This window comes from Oncorhynchus kisutch, linkage group LG2, assembly GCF_002021735.2.
Source record: "Oncorhynchus kisutch isolate 150728-3 linkage group LG2, Okis_V2, whole genome shotgun sequence".
Classification (NCBI taxonomy): Eukaryota; Metazoa; Chordata; class Actinopteri; order Salmoniformes; family Salmonidae; genus Oncorhynchus; species Oncorhynchus kisutch.
This window is the reverse complement of record NC_034175.2, coordinates 39,142,066-39,154,447: the sequence shown is the minus strand read 5'-3', so window position 1 is coordinate 39,154,447 and position 12,382 is coordinate 39,142,066. Positions and strand designations below refer to the sequence as shown.

At 42.0% G+C, this 12,382-nt stretch overlaps 1 protein-coding gene across 4 annotated transcripts in view; it reads right to left on the bottom strand.

Annotated features, from left to right (window-relative positions):
- Positions 1-12,376, bottom strand: part of LOC109865618 (villin-1) — a 33,153-nt gene extending 20,777 nt beyond the window's left edge. Inside the window, exons 1-4 of one of the 4 annotated variants that reach the window (XM_020453943.2) lie at positions 12,030-12,376; positions 2,003-2,111; positions 1,504-1,578; positions 1,190-1,386 (exon numbers count right to left, since the gene is read on the bottom strand). In XM_020453943.2, the coding sequence (XP_020309532.1) occupies positions 1,190-1,386; positions 1,504-1,578; positions 2,003-2,083 (353 nt within the window). In that variant the 5' untranslated portion in view covers positions 2,084-2,111; positions 12,030-12,376. Of the gene's footprint in view, positions 1-1,189; positions 1,387-1,503; positions 1,579-2,002; positions 2,112-7,860; positions 7,946-11,800; positions 11,955-12,029 lie in introns of those variants that run through there. The other 3 variants (XM_020453957.2, XM_020453951.2, XM_020453966.2) reach the window with 3 other exon arrangements.
- Between the last annotated feature and the right edge of the window lie 6 nt (positions 12,377-12,382).

The following is a 12,382-nucleotide window of genomic DNA, read 5'->3' as shown; positions in this document are numbered from 1 at the left end:
ATACCCAGAAGTTATTTTTTGTCATAAGAGACGGTGGCAGAAACATGTACAAAATAAGTTACAAACAACACAAAAAAACACACAAAATAACACAATTGGTTAGGAGCCCGTAAAACGGCAGCCATCTCCTCCGGCACCATTCCTTACGCACTAGTGATAAAATCAATCTCTCCTCCACTTTGAGACATGAGAGATTGACATGCATATTATTAATGTTAGCTCTTCGTGGACATTTCAGGGCCAGACATGCTGCCCTGTTCTGATCCAATTGTAATGTTCCTAAGACATTTTACAATCCAGGGTTACTCCAAGCAGTTTAGTTACCTCAACTTGCTCAATTTCCACATTAGTCATTACAAGATTTAGTTGAGGTTTAGGGTTTAATGACTGATTTGTCCCAAATACAATGCTTTTAGTTTTTGAAATATTTAGGACTAACTTATTCCTTGCCACCAATTCTAAAACTAACGGCAGCCCTTTTGTTAAATGTTGCAGTCATTTCAGTCGCTGTAGTAACTGACGTGTATAGTGTTGAGTCATCTGCCTACATAGACACACTGGCTTTACTCAAAGCCAGCTGTATGTCGTAAGTAAAGATTGAAAAAGGCAAGGGACCTAGATAGTTGCCCTGGGGTATTCCTGATTCTAACTGGATTATGTTATAAATCCAAAAATCTGAAATGTGTCCTCCTAAAGATTTGCTCACAGCAGTGAGGACAAAAGCAGTATCTTTGCACATACTGTTGGTTGCAGCATCGCTGATGTTGGTAGCAATACATTGTAGTTCCAGCCGTCAGGTTGCAGGGGAAAAGCAGCAGAGAATACAGCAACAATAACCGTGGGACAAGGGCTAACTGTGTTGTGTACTGTGTTCAAGCTGTTTGTGGAAAACCCTGCTAGTTTGACAATGATAGCTCCCAGCTAGGCTAGTAGCTAGCTTCGGCAATCCCAGGGCAGATGGTAGTGGTCACAAAATCAAAAAGTATATAAATTAAACTTTGCAAGGAAATACTGTCACAAATTTACACAAACATTAAACTGAGGTCTCTCGTTCAGTGTTCAATATACGTCGCACTCTGATGATGTGTGAATAATGAGTTGAAGGAACTGAAGTTGTTTGTCTATAAATAGTTTGACATGACATATTATCCATACAGTAGACAGGTGTAGTTTGTTGTACATCACTCACATGATGCCCTTTTTGAAGTATCCACGAAAGGTATCGCTCTCATAGCCCTGTGCCTCACGGTGCTGCACAGCCATGCCTCCCAGGTGCTCGTCCATCATAGTGGTGTAGATGGCCGCCGCCCCCTGCTCGTCATGGGAGGTGGCCTTTCCCAGCCAATAGTGGAGGTCGTAGGTGAATGAGCTACGCATCTTAGTGGTCTACGGGATCAGACAGAAATATGTTACTGGGATGTCACTTTGTGAATTTTGTCCGTATAGGCCACTTTTTAGGAGTAGTTTTGAATACGCCAACATAATGTTACATTGATTACTTACGTATAGAACGACATAGCTGTCACCTTCATAGAATTGTCCATATGCTTTAGAAGAGAAGGGCACCATCTCCATGTCCTGACCAATAGGCAAATATGAACAAGTTCAATAGCATTTCATGTCCTTGTGTGAAAAAGTTTAGATTAAGAGCCTAACTTGGAATGGCATTGACATGTTAGACGTTTTTTCTGCTATCATGTTCTTTACACACTCTTAGAAAAAAAGGGTTCCAAAATGGTTCTTCGGCCCTCCCCATAGGAGAACCCTTTTGGGTTCCAGGTATAACCCTTTTGGGTTCCATGTAGAATCCTCTGTGGAAAGGGTTCCACATGGACCCCATAAGGGTTCTTCCTGGAACCAAAAGGGTTATACTTGAACCAAAAAAGGGTTCTTCAATGGGTTCTCTTATGGGGACAGCCTAATATTTATTTTAGGTTCTAGGTAGCACCTTGTTTTTCTAAGTGTGTAGTGATGACAAAATATATATGTTCTGGTGTCTCACCTCTATCCTCCATATCTGCAGCCCTGGTGTGGTTTTATTGAGGACTTTTGCAACTTGGGTTTTGACCTGCATCTGTGGCATGGTGCCAGATTCAGCTTAGAAAAGATACCTAGAAGGAAAGGGGGAGGGGGGGGGGGGGGAGTGTATGTGAGTCATTGCGGGGTTCACTATGTCTTAATGGAACTAGCTAACCTGAATTAATTATTTTGTATACACATTCAGTACTATTCCATACCATGACACAGAGAACTTAGAATACTGAAAACCTCATCAAAACAGACACAAACTCTATCAACTCTACTGTTTCTTAGTGTTACCTGGCTCCGCTACCTTGTATGACTTACTAAGGGGAGGAGTTTTAATTTTTTATTTTTTATTTTTTATTTCACCTTTATTTAACCAGGTAGGCAAGTTGAGAACAAGTTATCATTTACAATTGCGACCTGGCCAAGATAAAGCAAGGCAGTTCGACACATACAACAACACAGAGTTACACATGGAGTAAAACAAACATACAGTCAATAGTACAGTAGAAAAATAAGTCTATGTACAATGTGAGCAAATGAGGTGAGATAAGGGAGGTAAAGGCAAAAAAAGGCCATGGTGGCGAAGTAAATACAATATAGCAAGTAAAACACTGGAATGGTTGATTTGCAGTGGAAGAATGTGCAAAGTAGAGATAGAAATAATGGGGTGCAAAGGAGCAAAAATAAATAAATAACTACAGTAGGGGAAGGGGTAGTTGTTTGGGCTAAATTATAGATGGGCTATGTACAGGTGCCGTAATCTGTGAGCTGCTCTGACAGCTGGTGCTGGTGTTGACCCGCATATCTTTGAGTTGTTCATTTGCTGAGTCAATGATGTCACCTCAGTAGATTATTTCATTTTCTGTCTCAGGTCACAGAATGGTAATGGGAGTATACTGCTCAAGAGTATCTCACTATGTGCTCATTGTACTGTCAAAAGCAGGGTGGGACCCTACTCGAATGAACCACTTATTTTGAAGAAACCATTGCAGGAGAATTGTAAACAGTTGGCCACATTGAAGGAAGTGAAAGCCTCAGTACCGCCCAAATGTTACCACATCCTTGAACACATACAGCAGTCTCGAATTTCCTGAGTGCCAAAACACATGGTGCCGCCTTACAACGGTGTCTATAATGTTTATACTGCTATGGTCTCATGGCTTATTGGACTCATTATAATCTATCTCAAAACTGAAAATGCATCTAAAGTGTGTTTCATGTAATAGTCTATTCCATTGCACAGCATAAATTAAGGGATTGACACATTATGTTTTGTCATTTAGTTGGTACATTTTGCTGCGAGCCGAAGCCAAGTTCTTATGATAGCCAAGTTCTTCTCTGTGAATCTAAGAGAGAGATGGAGAACAATGACCTTATGAAGGCTTTAAACCTTTAGGACCGGTATCTCAGACACATATTAGGCTAAACCCTCTGTTAACCATGAAGTAAACTCTTGCGTAATTTTGTCATCTGCACACAATCTGATCACGAGACATTAGGCTAAGCCTAGTCCTGAACAAATAAAATATTTCAATAGAAATTCGGCACAGAGCATGTATTTTTGTCCCGGACTAGCCTATGTTTAATCTGTATTTAAATGTCCACTGCGAAAAGCCTTGAGTTGAATATCAGATAGATATAATCCCCAACAACATATAGCAACAAAACGTCCACATAACAGGACTACTATCCCACCCTTCTTTGGACACTGTGTTAACAAACCTCCAGACGAGCTTCAATGCCATACATCTCTCCTTCCGTGGCCTCCAACTGCTCTTAAATGCAAGTAAAACTAAATGCATGCTATTCAACCGATTGCTGCCTGCACCTGCCCGCCCGGTTCTGACTTAGAATATGTGGACAACTACAAATACCTAGGTGTCTGGTTAGACTGTAAACTCTCCTTCCAGACTCCCATTAAGCATCTCCAATCCAAAATAAAATCCAGAATCAGCTTCCTATTTCGCAACCAAGCATCTTTCACTCATGCTGCCAAACACACCCTCGTAAAACTGACTATCCTACCGATCCTTGACTTCGGCAATGTCATTTACAAAATAGCCTCCAACACTCTACTCAGCAAATTGGAGGTAGTCTATCACAGTGCCATCCGTTTTGTCACCAAAGCCCCATATACTACCCACCACTGCCACCTGTATGCTCTCGTTGGCTGGCATTCGCGTCATATTCATCGCCAAACCCACTGGCTCCAGGTCATCTATAAGTCTTTACTAGGTAAAGCCCCACCTTATCTCAGCTCACTGGTCACCATAGCAGCACCCACCCATAGCACGCGCTCCAGCAGGTATAGTTCACTAGTCACCCACAAAACCAACACTTCCTTTGGCCGCCTTTCCATCCAGTTCTCTGCTGCCAATGACTGGAACGAATTTAAAAAATCACCGAAGCTGGAGACTCATATCTCCCTCACTAACTTTAAGCATCAGCTGTCAGAGCAGCATACAGATCATTGCACCTGTACATCTGCCCATCTGTATATAGACACCCAACTACCTCATCCCCAAATGTTTTTCTTTCTTTCTCCCTTGCACCCCAGTATCTCTACTTGCACATTCATCTTCTGCACATCTATCACTCCAGTGTTTAATTGCTAAATTGTAATTATTTCGCCACAATGGCCTATTTATTGCCTTACCTCCCTAATCTTTCTTCATTCGCACACACTGTATACAGACTTTTCTATGATGTTATTAATTGTGCTTTTGTTTATTCCATGTGTAACTCTGTGTTGTTTGTGTTGCACTGCTTTGCTTTATCTTGGCCAGGTCGCAGTTGTAAATGAGAACTTGTTCTCAACTGGCCTACCTGGTTAAATAAAGGTGATTTTTACATTTAAAAAAAAATAAAACAAGAAATTGTCCCCATTGAAAGCATCTTCCTATTGAGAGTATGAGGGCCAGCTGGAACAGTATGCTATGTGTGGCTGGCAGGCAGGCTGGCTGCTGATAGACCATAGAGGATGCATAGTTCAGTTTATGAGAAGTGGACCATGACGTGTTATTGTGCTGTGTTTGCTCTCTGCCCATTTCTTGTAACCGCAGACTTCCCAGCTGTCTCCATATGGCTGCTAAACCAAACAGCAGCCATTGCTGAAACAGACTAAGGGCTCTATTCAATCAGATTCTGTGACTGGAAATCCAAAGGCCGACATAAGCAGCGTTTACCTTGAACGCAGTCTCCACTAAAGCAGGAAAGCCAAATTTCTCTGATGCAAATTGAATAGAGCCCTAAAATGTCTATCACACTGTGTCCTTTGTAGCCCGAGTGTTTGTAAATCAATCAATCATATGCCCCACCCTACATCATTGGTACATTTACTGATGGGTATAACGCTCATAATTACAAAGACCCATGATAGGCTATTCACACATCCACTGCGAAACTAGACCTCCGGTTGGGTAAGCAGGACGTCAGGAGATGACTTCAAAATCCGCCACTAGGGGGAAACGGTGAGTGCTATTACAATAAAGTAGGCTTGGGTTTTGCTAGGGCATTGTGATCGGGATAGCAGGTGGGCGTAAACTGCGAGCTCCAGCTCTGAGGGTTACTTGTTCAATCCCAGTGCTAGGCACTTGTTTTTTTTGGTTTGTTTGAACCCTAACTAGGTTAACCCTTAACTATCGGAATTAATGCCTAAACTTAACCTTCGAAATGTGAAGCTTGTAGACAAGGGTTTGGACATCTGATTCTACAGTGAGACTCTGAGAGCTTGATGATTTACTCCTCCAGCAACTCATTTGTGTATGGTTGGTCCATGCTAGTGTGTGTAATGTATGTGTTTACTGTTTACATTTATACCACTGCTTAATCTCTACGTCCTCAAAAACATTATTACTATTATATTTAGTCTATTAGCATTTCCAATTGAGGATAAGTGAGACCAATGCACTCATAATTTGTCTTTCTACTTATGAACTAACCACAGTATAGATGCGTGTATGCTTATCATAAAACAATAACTTTATGAGGAAAATAATTATCCTCTAACTGCTATTCAGAGGTCTGTTGATAGAGTAATACAATAATGACTCATTGCAACCACACCTATATTCGCTGTGTCCTGATTGGATAATACTCTATGATGAAGGAGGGGATTAACGTTGGTTTAGTGACAGGTTGACAGAGGACACTCCTCCTCCCACATCCGTTCCCAGGCCAACCAACCATGAAATGAATCCCACTGATTTCCTCAACCCAGTTCAAAGGTGGAGATGGTTCATGATCGGTGAACTTTTATTGCACTGTGATAATCATCCTGCCTGTGACCTCAAGGTCCCATAGCTTTACAGTTACTACCAACCCCTGACGTCGACCAAGCAGGGCAGCACCCTGTGGTATAATATTGACTGATATGGCCCCATCGGGTGAGGGCCTGGCATAGTGCCAAATGACATCTCTCCTCTTACTAAGGTGATGTAGGGTAGTAGTGTTGTAGATCCCTCCCCATACTATAACTATAACTACCTTTCAAATACTTGGGGTCACTTAGAAATGTCCTTGTTTTTGAAAGAAAAGCAAATTTTTTGTCCATTAAAATAACATCAAATTCATCAGAAATACAGTGTAGACCTTGCAAATGTTGTAAATGTCTATTGTAGGTGATTTTTAATGGAATATCTACATAGGCGTACAGAGGACCATTATAAGCAACCATCACTCCTGTGTTCCAATGGCACGTTGTGTTAGCTAATCCAAGTTTATAGTTTTAAAAGGCTAATTGATCATTAGAAAACCCTTTTGCAATTATGTCAGCACAGCTGAAAACTATTGTTCTGATTAAAGAAGCAATAAAACTGGCCTTCTTTAGACTAGTTGAGTATCTGGAGCATCAGCATTTATGGGTTCGATTACAGGCTCAAAATAGCCAGAAACAAATAACTTTCTTCTGAAACTCGTCAGTCTATTCTTGTTCTGAGAAATGAAGACTTTCCATGCGAAACTGAAGATCAACAACATTAACAATGTCTACACTGTATTCCTGATCAATTTTATGTTATTTTAATGGACAAAAAAAAAAAGCTTTTCTTTCAAAAACAAGGACATTTCTAAATGAACCCAAACTTTTGAACGGTAGTGTACATCCCCTCAACATGTGGACTACAGTGAACTACAATAACTCATACAACGTTAAGACACTGTTTCACCTGGTTGATCAGTCAAGTCCCCATTTTAGAAAGCTGCACAAGTCTAATTCCAAGTTTAATGGTCTGGAAATTGTTTGTGTGTGTAGACACGATACGTCCTATTTTTTTTAGCCCAAGCATTGCCTAATTTCTAAGGGACTGTGCCTGTGGTCATGCCCTAGTTGTCCTTGGTTTTGGTTCATTAGGTTGCTTTCTCCACCCTTCTCATGCCATCTACTAACATGTAAAAAATACATAGGAAAATTTGCACACAAATGCTAGCTGTGAAATGGATCACTAAAGCTAAAAAAAGTAGCCTACGTGTATCTAATACAGCAACAACCATGTCACGGCATGAAGACTTTCACCATCGGTGCCCAAAATCTATAGTGATCCTTCCTTTTTCAATGCGTCAAGCTGAAGTGTGTTAGGTCATTTAAATGTCTGTGTATCCTAATACCAATATAACATTTGCAGGTTGACACTTTCACTACTGTAGCCGATACCGGCATCTAATGCAGGTCAGCTTTCCTTCGCCTACCTCTCCAAGGCTCCACAGTAACCAAGTCAACATTTCACCTTAATTGTCTACATCAAGACAGAGCCTATTCAACATAAACCCTCTTTTATTTTCGCTTAAACAAACAGGAACCGACCAATAGCTTGGTAAGTTGTACAAAGGACTCACCTAATGTGGTGGAACCAGGAGTGGAGAGGAAAGGGTGAGATATGTCAGGATCTAGCAGGATCTTGCCACCCCATTTACAGCACCTGCATTTTGCCCTCTCTCTCTCTGACACACACACACACTTGATTGTCCATTACCTCAGTGACCATATATGGCAAGCAGATGTGATATGCATACAGGTGTGTGTGCCTTCTCTCATCTAGTGCCGAGCGACCTTGTTCCTAGAAACAAGTGTTTAGTCCATAGCTGTCTCATTATGTTTGTCCTCCTCATCAGTAGTGACTCATATTTACTTGTGGTCATCCCTCCCCTCCCTGCCCTTCTTGTTTGTTTGCTGTTGAATATACATTTAGAGGAACACTTTATTTTAGGCTATAGAAAATTACCAGGTATTTCTATGGAAATTATTCTTAATTGCACAGTAATGACTTGTGTGTTACATGTTTGTTTTTTCCCCAAACAATGGTGTTTAATTCTTTTGAAGAAAGTCCTAGAATGTACACAACACAATTTCCCCGTGAATACCATGAAAGCTAGCCGTATTGTGTTTGAGTTGGCTTTGGTCATCAATTAGTTTCAAACTGAACGTGTTGTATCAGTGAAATTCCCATTCAATAATAATGGAGTTGCTTGGTGATTTTGAGTTTATTATAAGTATGGGTTGTTTCTGTGTATTATTGGTCTGTCTGTGGGTTTGGTCAGTAAAGGGAAGCACAATTAATCAATACGGCCCAGGGGGGGTGTGGTATATGGTCAATATACCATGGCTAAGGGCTGTTCTTACGTACAACGCAACGCAGAGTGCCTGGATACAGCCCTTAGCCATGGTATATTGGCCATATACCACAAACCCCCAAGGTGCCTTATTGCTATTATAAACGGGTTACTAATGTTATTAGAACAGTAAAAATAAATGTATTGTCATACCTGTGGTATATGGTCTGATTTACCACGGCTGTCAACCAATCAGTATTCAGGGCTCGAACCACCCAGTTTATAATGCAGATAATACAGTGTGTGTTATTTGTTCTTCGTTGGTTGTATTTTCTGTAGGTTATGCACTCTTAGAAAAAAGGGTTCTTTGGGGTTCTATATAGGATGAGCTTAAGGAACCCTTTCCTAAAATAGGTATAGATACTGAACAAAAATATAAAAGCAACATGCAACAATTTCAAAGATTTTACTGAGATACAGTTCATAGAAGAAAATTAGTCAATTGAAATGAATTCGTTAGGCCCTAATCTATGGATTTCATATGACTGGGAAGAGGCACAGCCATGTGTGGGCCTGGGAGGGCATAGGGCCACCCACTTGGGTGGCCCTTTAATAAAGGGCTTTATTAAAGACAGAAATACCCCCCCCCCCCCACCCCCCCACCCCCCCAGACGATCCCGCAGGTGAAGAAGCCAGATGTGGAGGTCCTGGGCTGGAGTGGTTACATGTGGTCTGCGGTGGTGAGGCCGGTTGGATGTACTGCCAAATCCTCTAAAATGACAGTGGCTTATGGTAGAGCAATTAACTTTCAATTTTCTGGCAACAGCTCTGTTGGACATTCCTGCAGTCAGCATGCCAATTGCATGCTCCCTCAAAACTTGAGACATCTGTGGCATTGTGTTGTGTGACAAAACTGCACATTTTAGAGTGGCCTTTTTGGTCCCCAACACAAGGTGCACCTGTGTTATGATCATGCTGTTTAATCAGCTTCTAGATATGCTACATCTGTCAGGTGGATGGATTATCTTGGCAAAGGAGAAATGCTCACTAACAGGGATGTAAACAAATTTGTGCCCAAAATTTGAGAGAAATAAGCTTTTTATGAGTATGGAAATTTTGTGGGAACTCAAAGGGTTTCTGTATAGTACCTTTTGGTCAATAAAAAAAAACACCTGCCATTCCAACATGAACATGCAAGAGGACAGTGGCGTGCGTCACACACACACACACACACATGCACACACCACAACAATTTACAAACCCTAACCACTTACAGGCTAAGCATGATGTACAGTATGAACTACAGCTGAACAAAGTAGCCCACCAATAAACACATTATTTTTCAATGTATTAAGGTAAGCAAAGTTGATTATTTAATTCAAATATATGAAGCCAAAGTAATAAACTATTAGCTAGACGAAGTTAAACGTTATTACAATTTGAGCCTATTTGTAAGCTAGCTAGCTAAATTAGCTATTTAAACCAAACATCTAGGCTACTTTAATTCGCTACTCTTTCAAATAAACATAATTATTTAAAATGGGATATGCCAAATAGAACTACAGACCCAGCCTGACATTGGCAATTAGCTAATTGCTAATTTATTTCAGTATTTCAGTGTGGAGACAGTTGAGGGGACTATACTTAATGAAGCCATTAGACGACTGTTGCTGACTCAGAGGATGTATATATAAATGATTTCTAATACATTATGTAAAATAAGTATCAGTGATACAATAGCCTAGTTAATCATTACATGACTTTTAACACACACGATTTTGCTGTCTTGCATTAGCCCAGAACTACCAGAAGATCTCTCTGTTGGCTGCTGCTGACAACAACTGCATGTACACTGAGCAAAAAATATAAATGCAACATGTAAAGTGTTGGTCCCATGTTTCATGAGCTGAAATATAATATCCCAGAAATGTTCCATATGCACAAAAAGCTTATTTTTCTCAAATGTGTTTACATTCCTGTTCCTCTCTCTCTCTCTCTCTCTCTCTCTCTCTCTCTCTCTCTCTCTTTCTCTCTTTCTCTCTCTCTCTCTCTCTCTTAGCCACCGTGCTTCTACACCTGCATTGCTTGCTGTTTGGGGTTTTAGGCTGGGTTTCTGTACAGCACTTTGAGATATCAGCTGATGTAAGAAGGGCTTTATAAATACATTTGATTTGATCAGTGCACAGGTGCACCTTGTGCTGGGGGCAATAAAAGGCTGCTCTAAAATGTGCAGTTCTTATCAACCCTCCAGGTCTCCTGACCACAATCCAAAATCTGGTCTGAAATTCACAAATGATTAACCCTTGTAGTTCCCCTCAGATTTATGATGACCTGCAAATGTATACACACACGTCACGCACACATGCACTCACCACAACAATTTACAAACCCTAACCACTTACAGGCTAAGCATGATGTACAGTATGAACTACAGCTGAACCAAATGTTGAATGAAGGCTGTTATTCAAGCCTTCTTGTTATCATGGAGGCCCCTTCCCTCAGCCAACCACTCTCTTCTCTCCCTCCTTGTCCTTCGTTGGCCTCTCTGTCTGACCACTGTCCAAAAGATCAGACCACTATGGTCTGACTCTGTGTCATTTGGACCGGGTTGCCTTCGTTTCCCCGGGCCAAATGGATCTTCAAAGAACTTCACAAAGTTAAATGGACCATTACAATTTGGCAAACGCTAAGTGGGAGGTGCACTGCTACAGTGGGGAGCTGTTTGGTCCACTAATGGGCCGGACTTTTGTTCCCCTGAAGTCATGCAACAACTCAACACAGGAGCCCCTCAGAAACGCTGCTGATTAGTGAAGAGGGGCGGGCATGGGAAAATTCAGAGCAAGACAGGTTACCGAAAGGTATCTACGGACTTGCCAACACTCAGAGGCACAGGCTACACATGATGTACAGACATGCACGTACACATGCATACACCGACAAACAGTAGGCTTCGTACAGAGACACAGAAACATTGCAGGCAGCGCCATACGTACGGTGCACTTCCCCTCAGCTTTGCAATGACCTGTGATTGCATACACACATCAGATAGACAGACAGACAGACACACACACACGCAGTAGGCGCGTACAGAGACACAACATACAAACAATGCCAGTAGGGGCACACGAACAGTGCACACATGTAAGCAGGCTCAAAGAAACAGATGACCTTAAACATCCATACAAACGGACACACTAACACATTACACACAAACACGTGCTCACACCTGCTGACAGCTCTGAAGCCCTTAGGTGGAAAGTCAGCCCTAAGGGTTTGACTCCAGGTCTCGTTTACTCACGAAACAACCTTCACCCTTTCGGAATTGGTGTCCAATCCACACTAAATCAAAGCCTGTTCCCAGCGTCGTGCACCACAAACGCCGTGCACCACAACCCCCCTGGAAACACAAGGAAACAAACAAGGAGCATTCACCCGTCAAACACTGCTTCACCTACCTCAGTCAGGTGGAGGGTGTGTGTGTCTCCTTGACAGCGTCAGTGCGTCAGGCTCTCTCTCACAATCTCTCCCTCCACCTGCTGCTTGTGTCTCGGTGAACTTCAGCCCCTTGTGTACAGCCACTCCCTCTGCCTCCTCCAACTCATTAACCAACCCCTTGGTGCTGTGGTGGTGGTGCCTGGAAGGAGATAAAGAGAGCCAGCACCTCGGAGCTGCCTGTATCCCCTGTTGAGTGGCTGCCACTGGGTGCTCCTCTCCTGGGGCTGGGCTGGCGGACTCTCACCCTCCTTCCGTGGCTCTGGGTGAATGGTTAGTTCAGCTCCATGGCTCTCCCTTTGTGAAAGTGCTACGG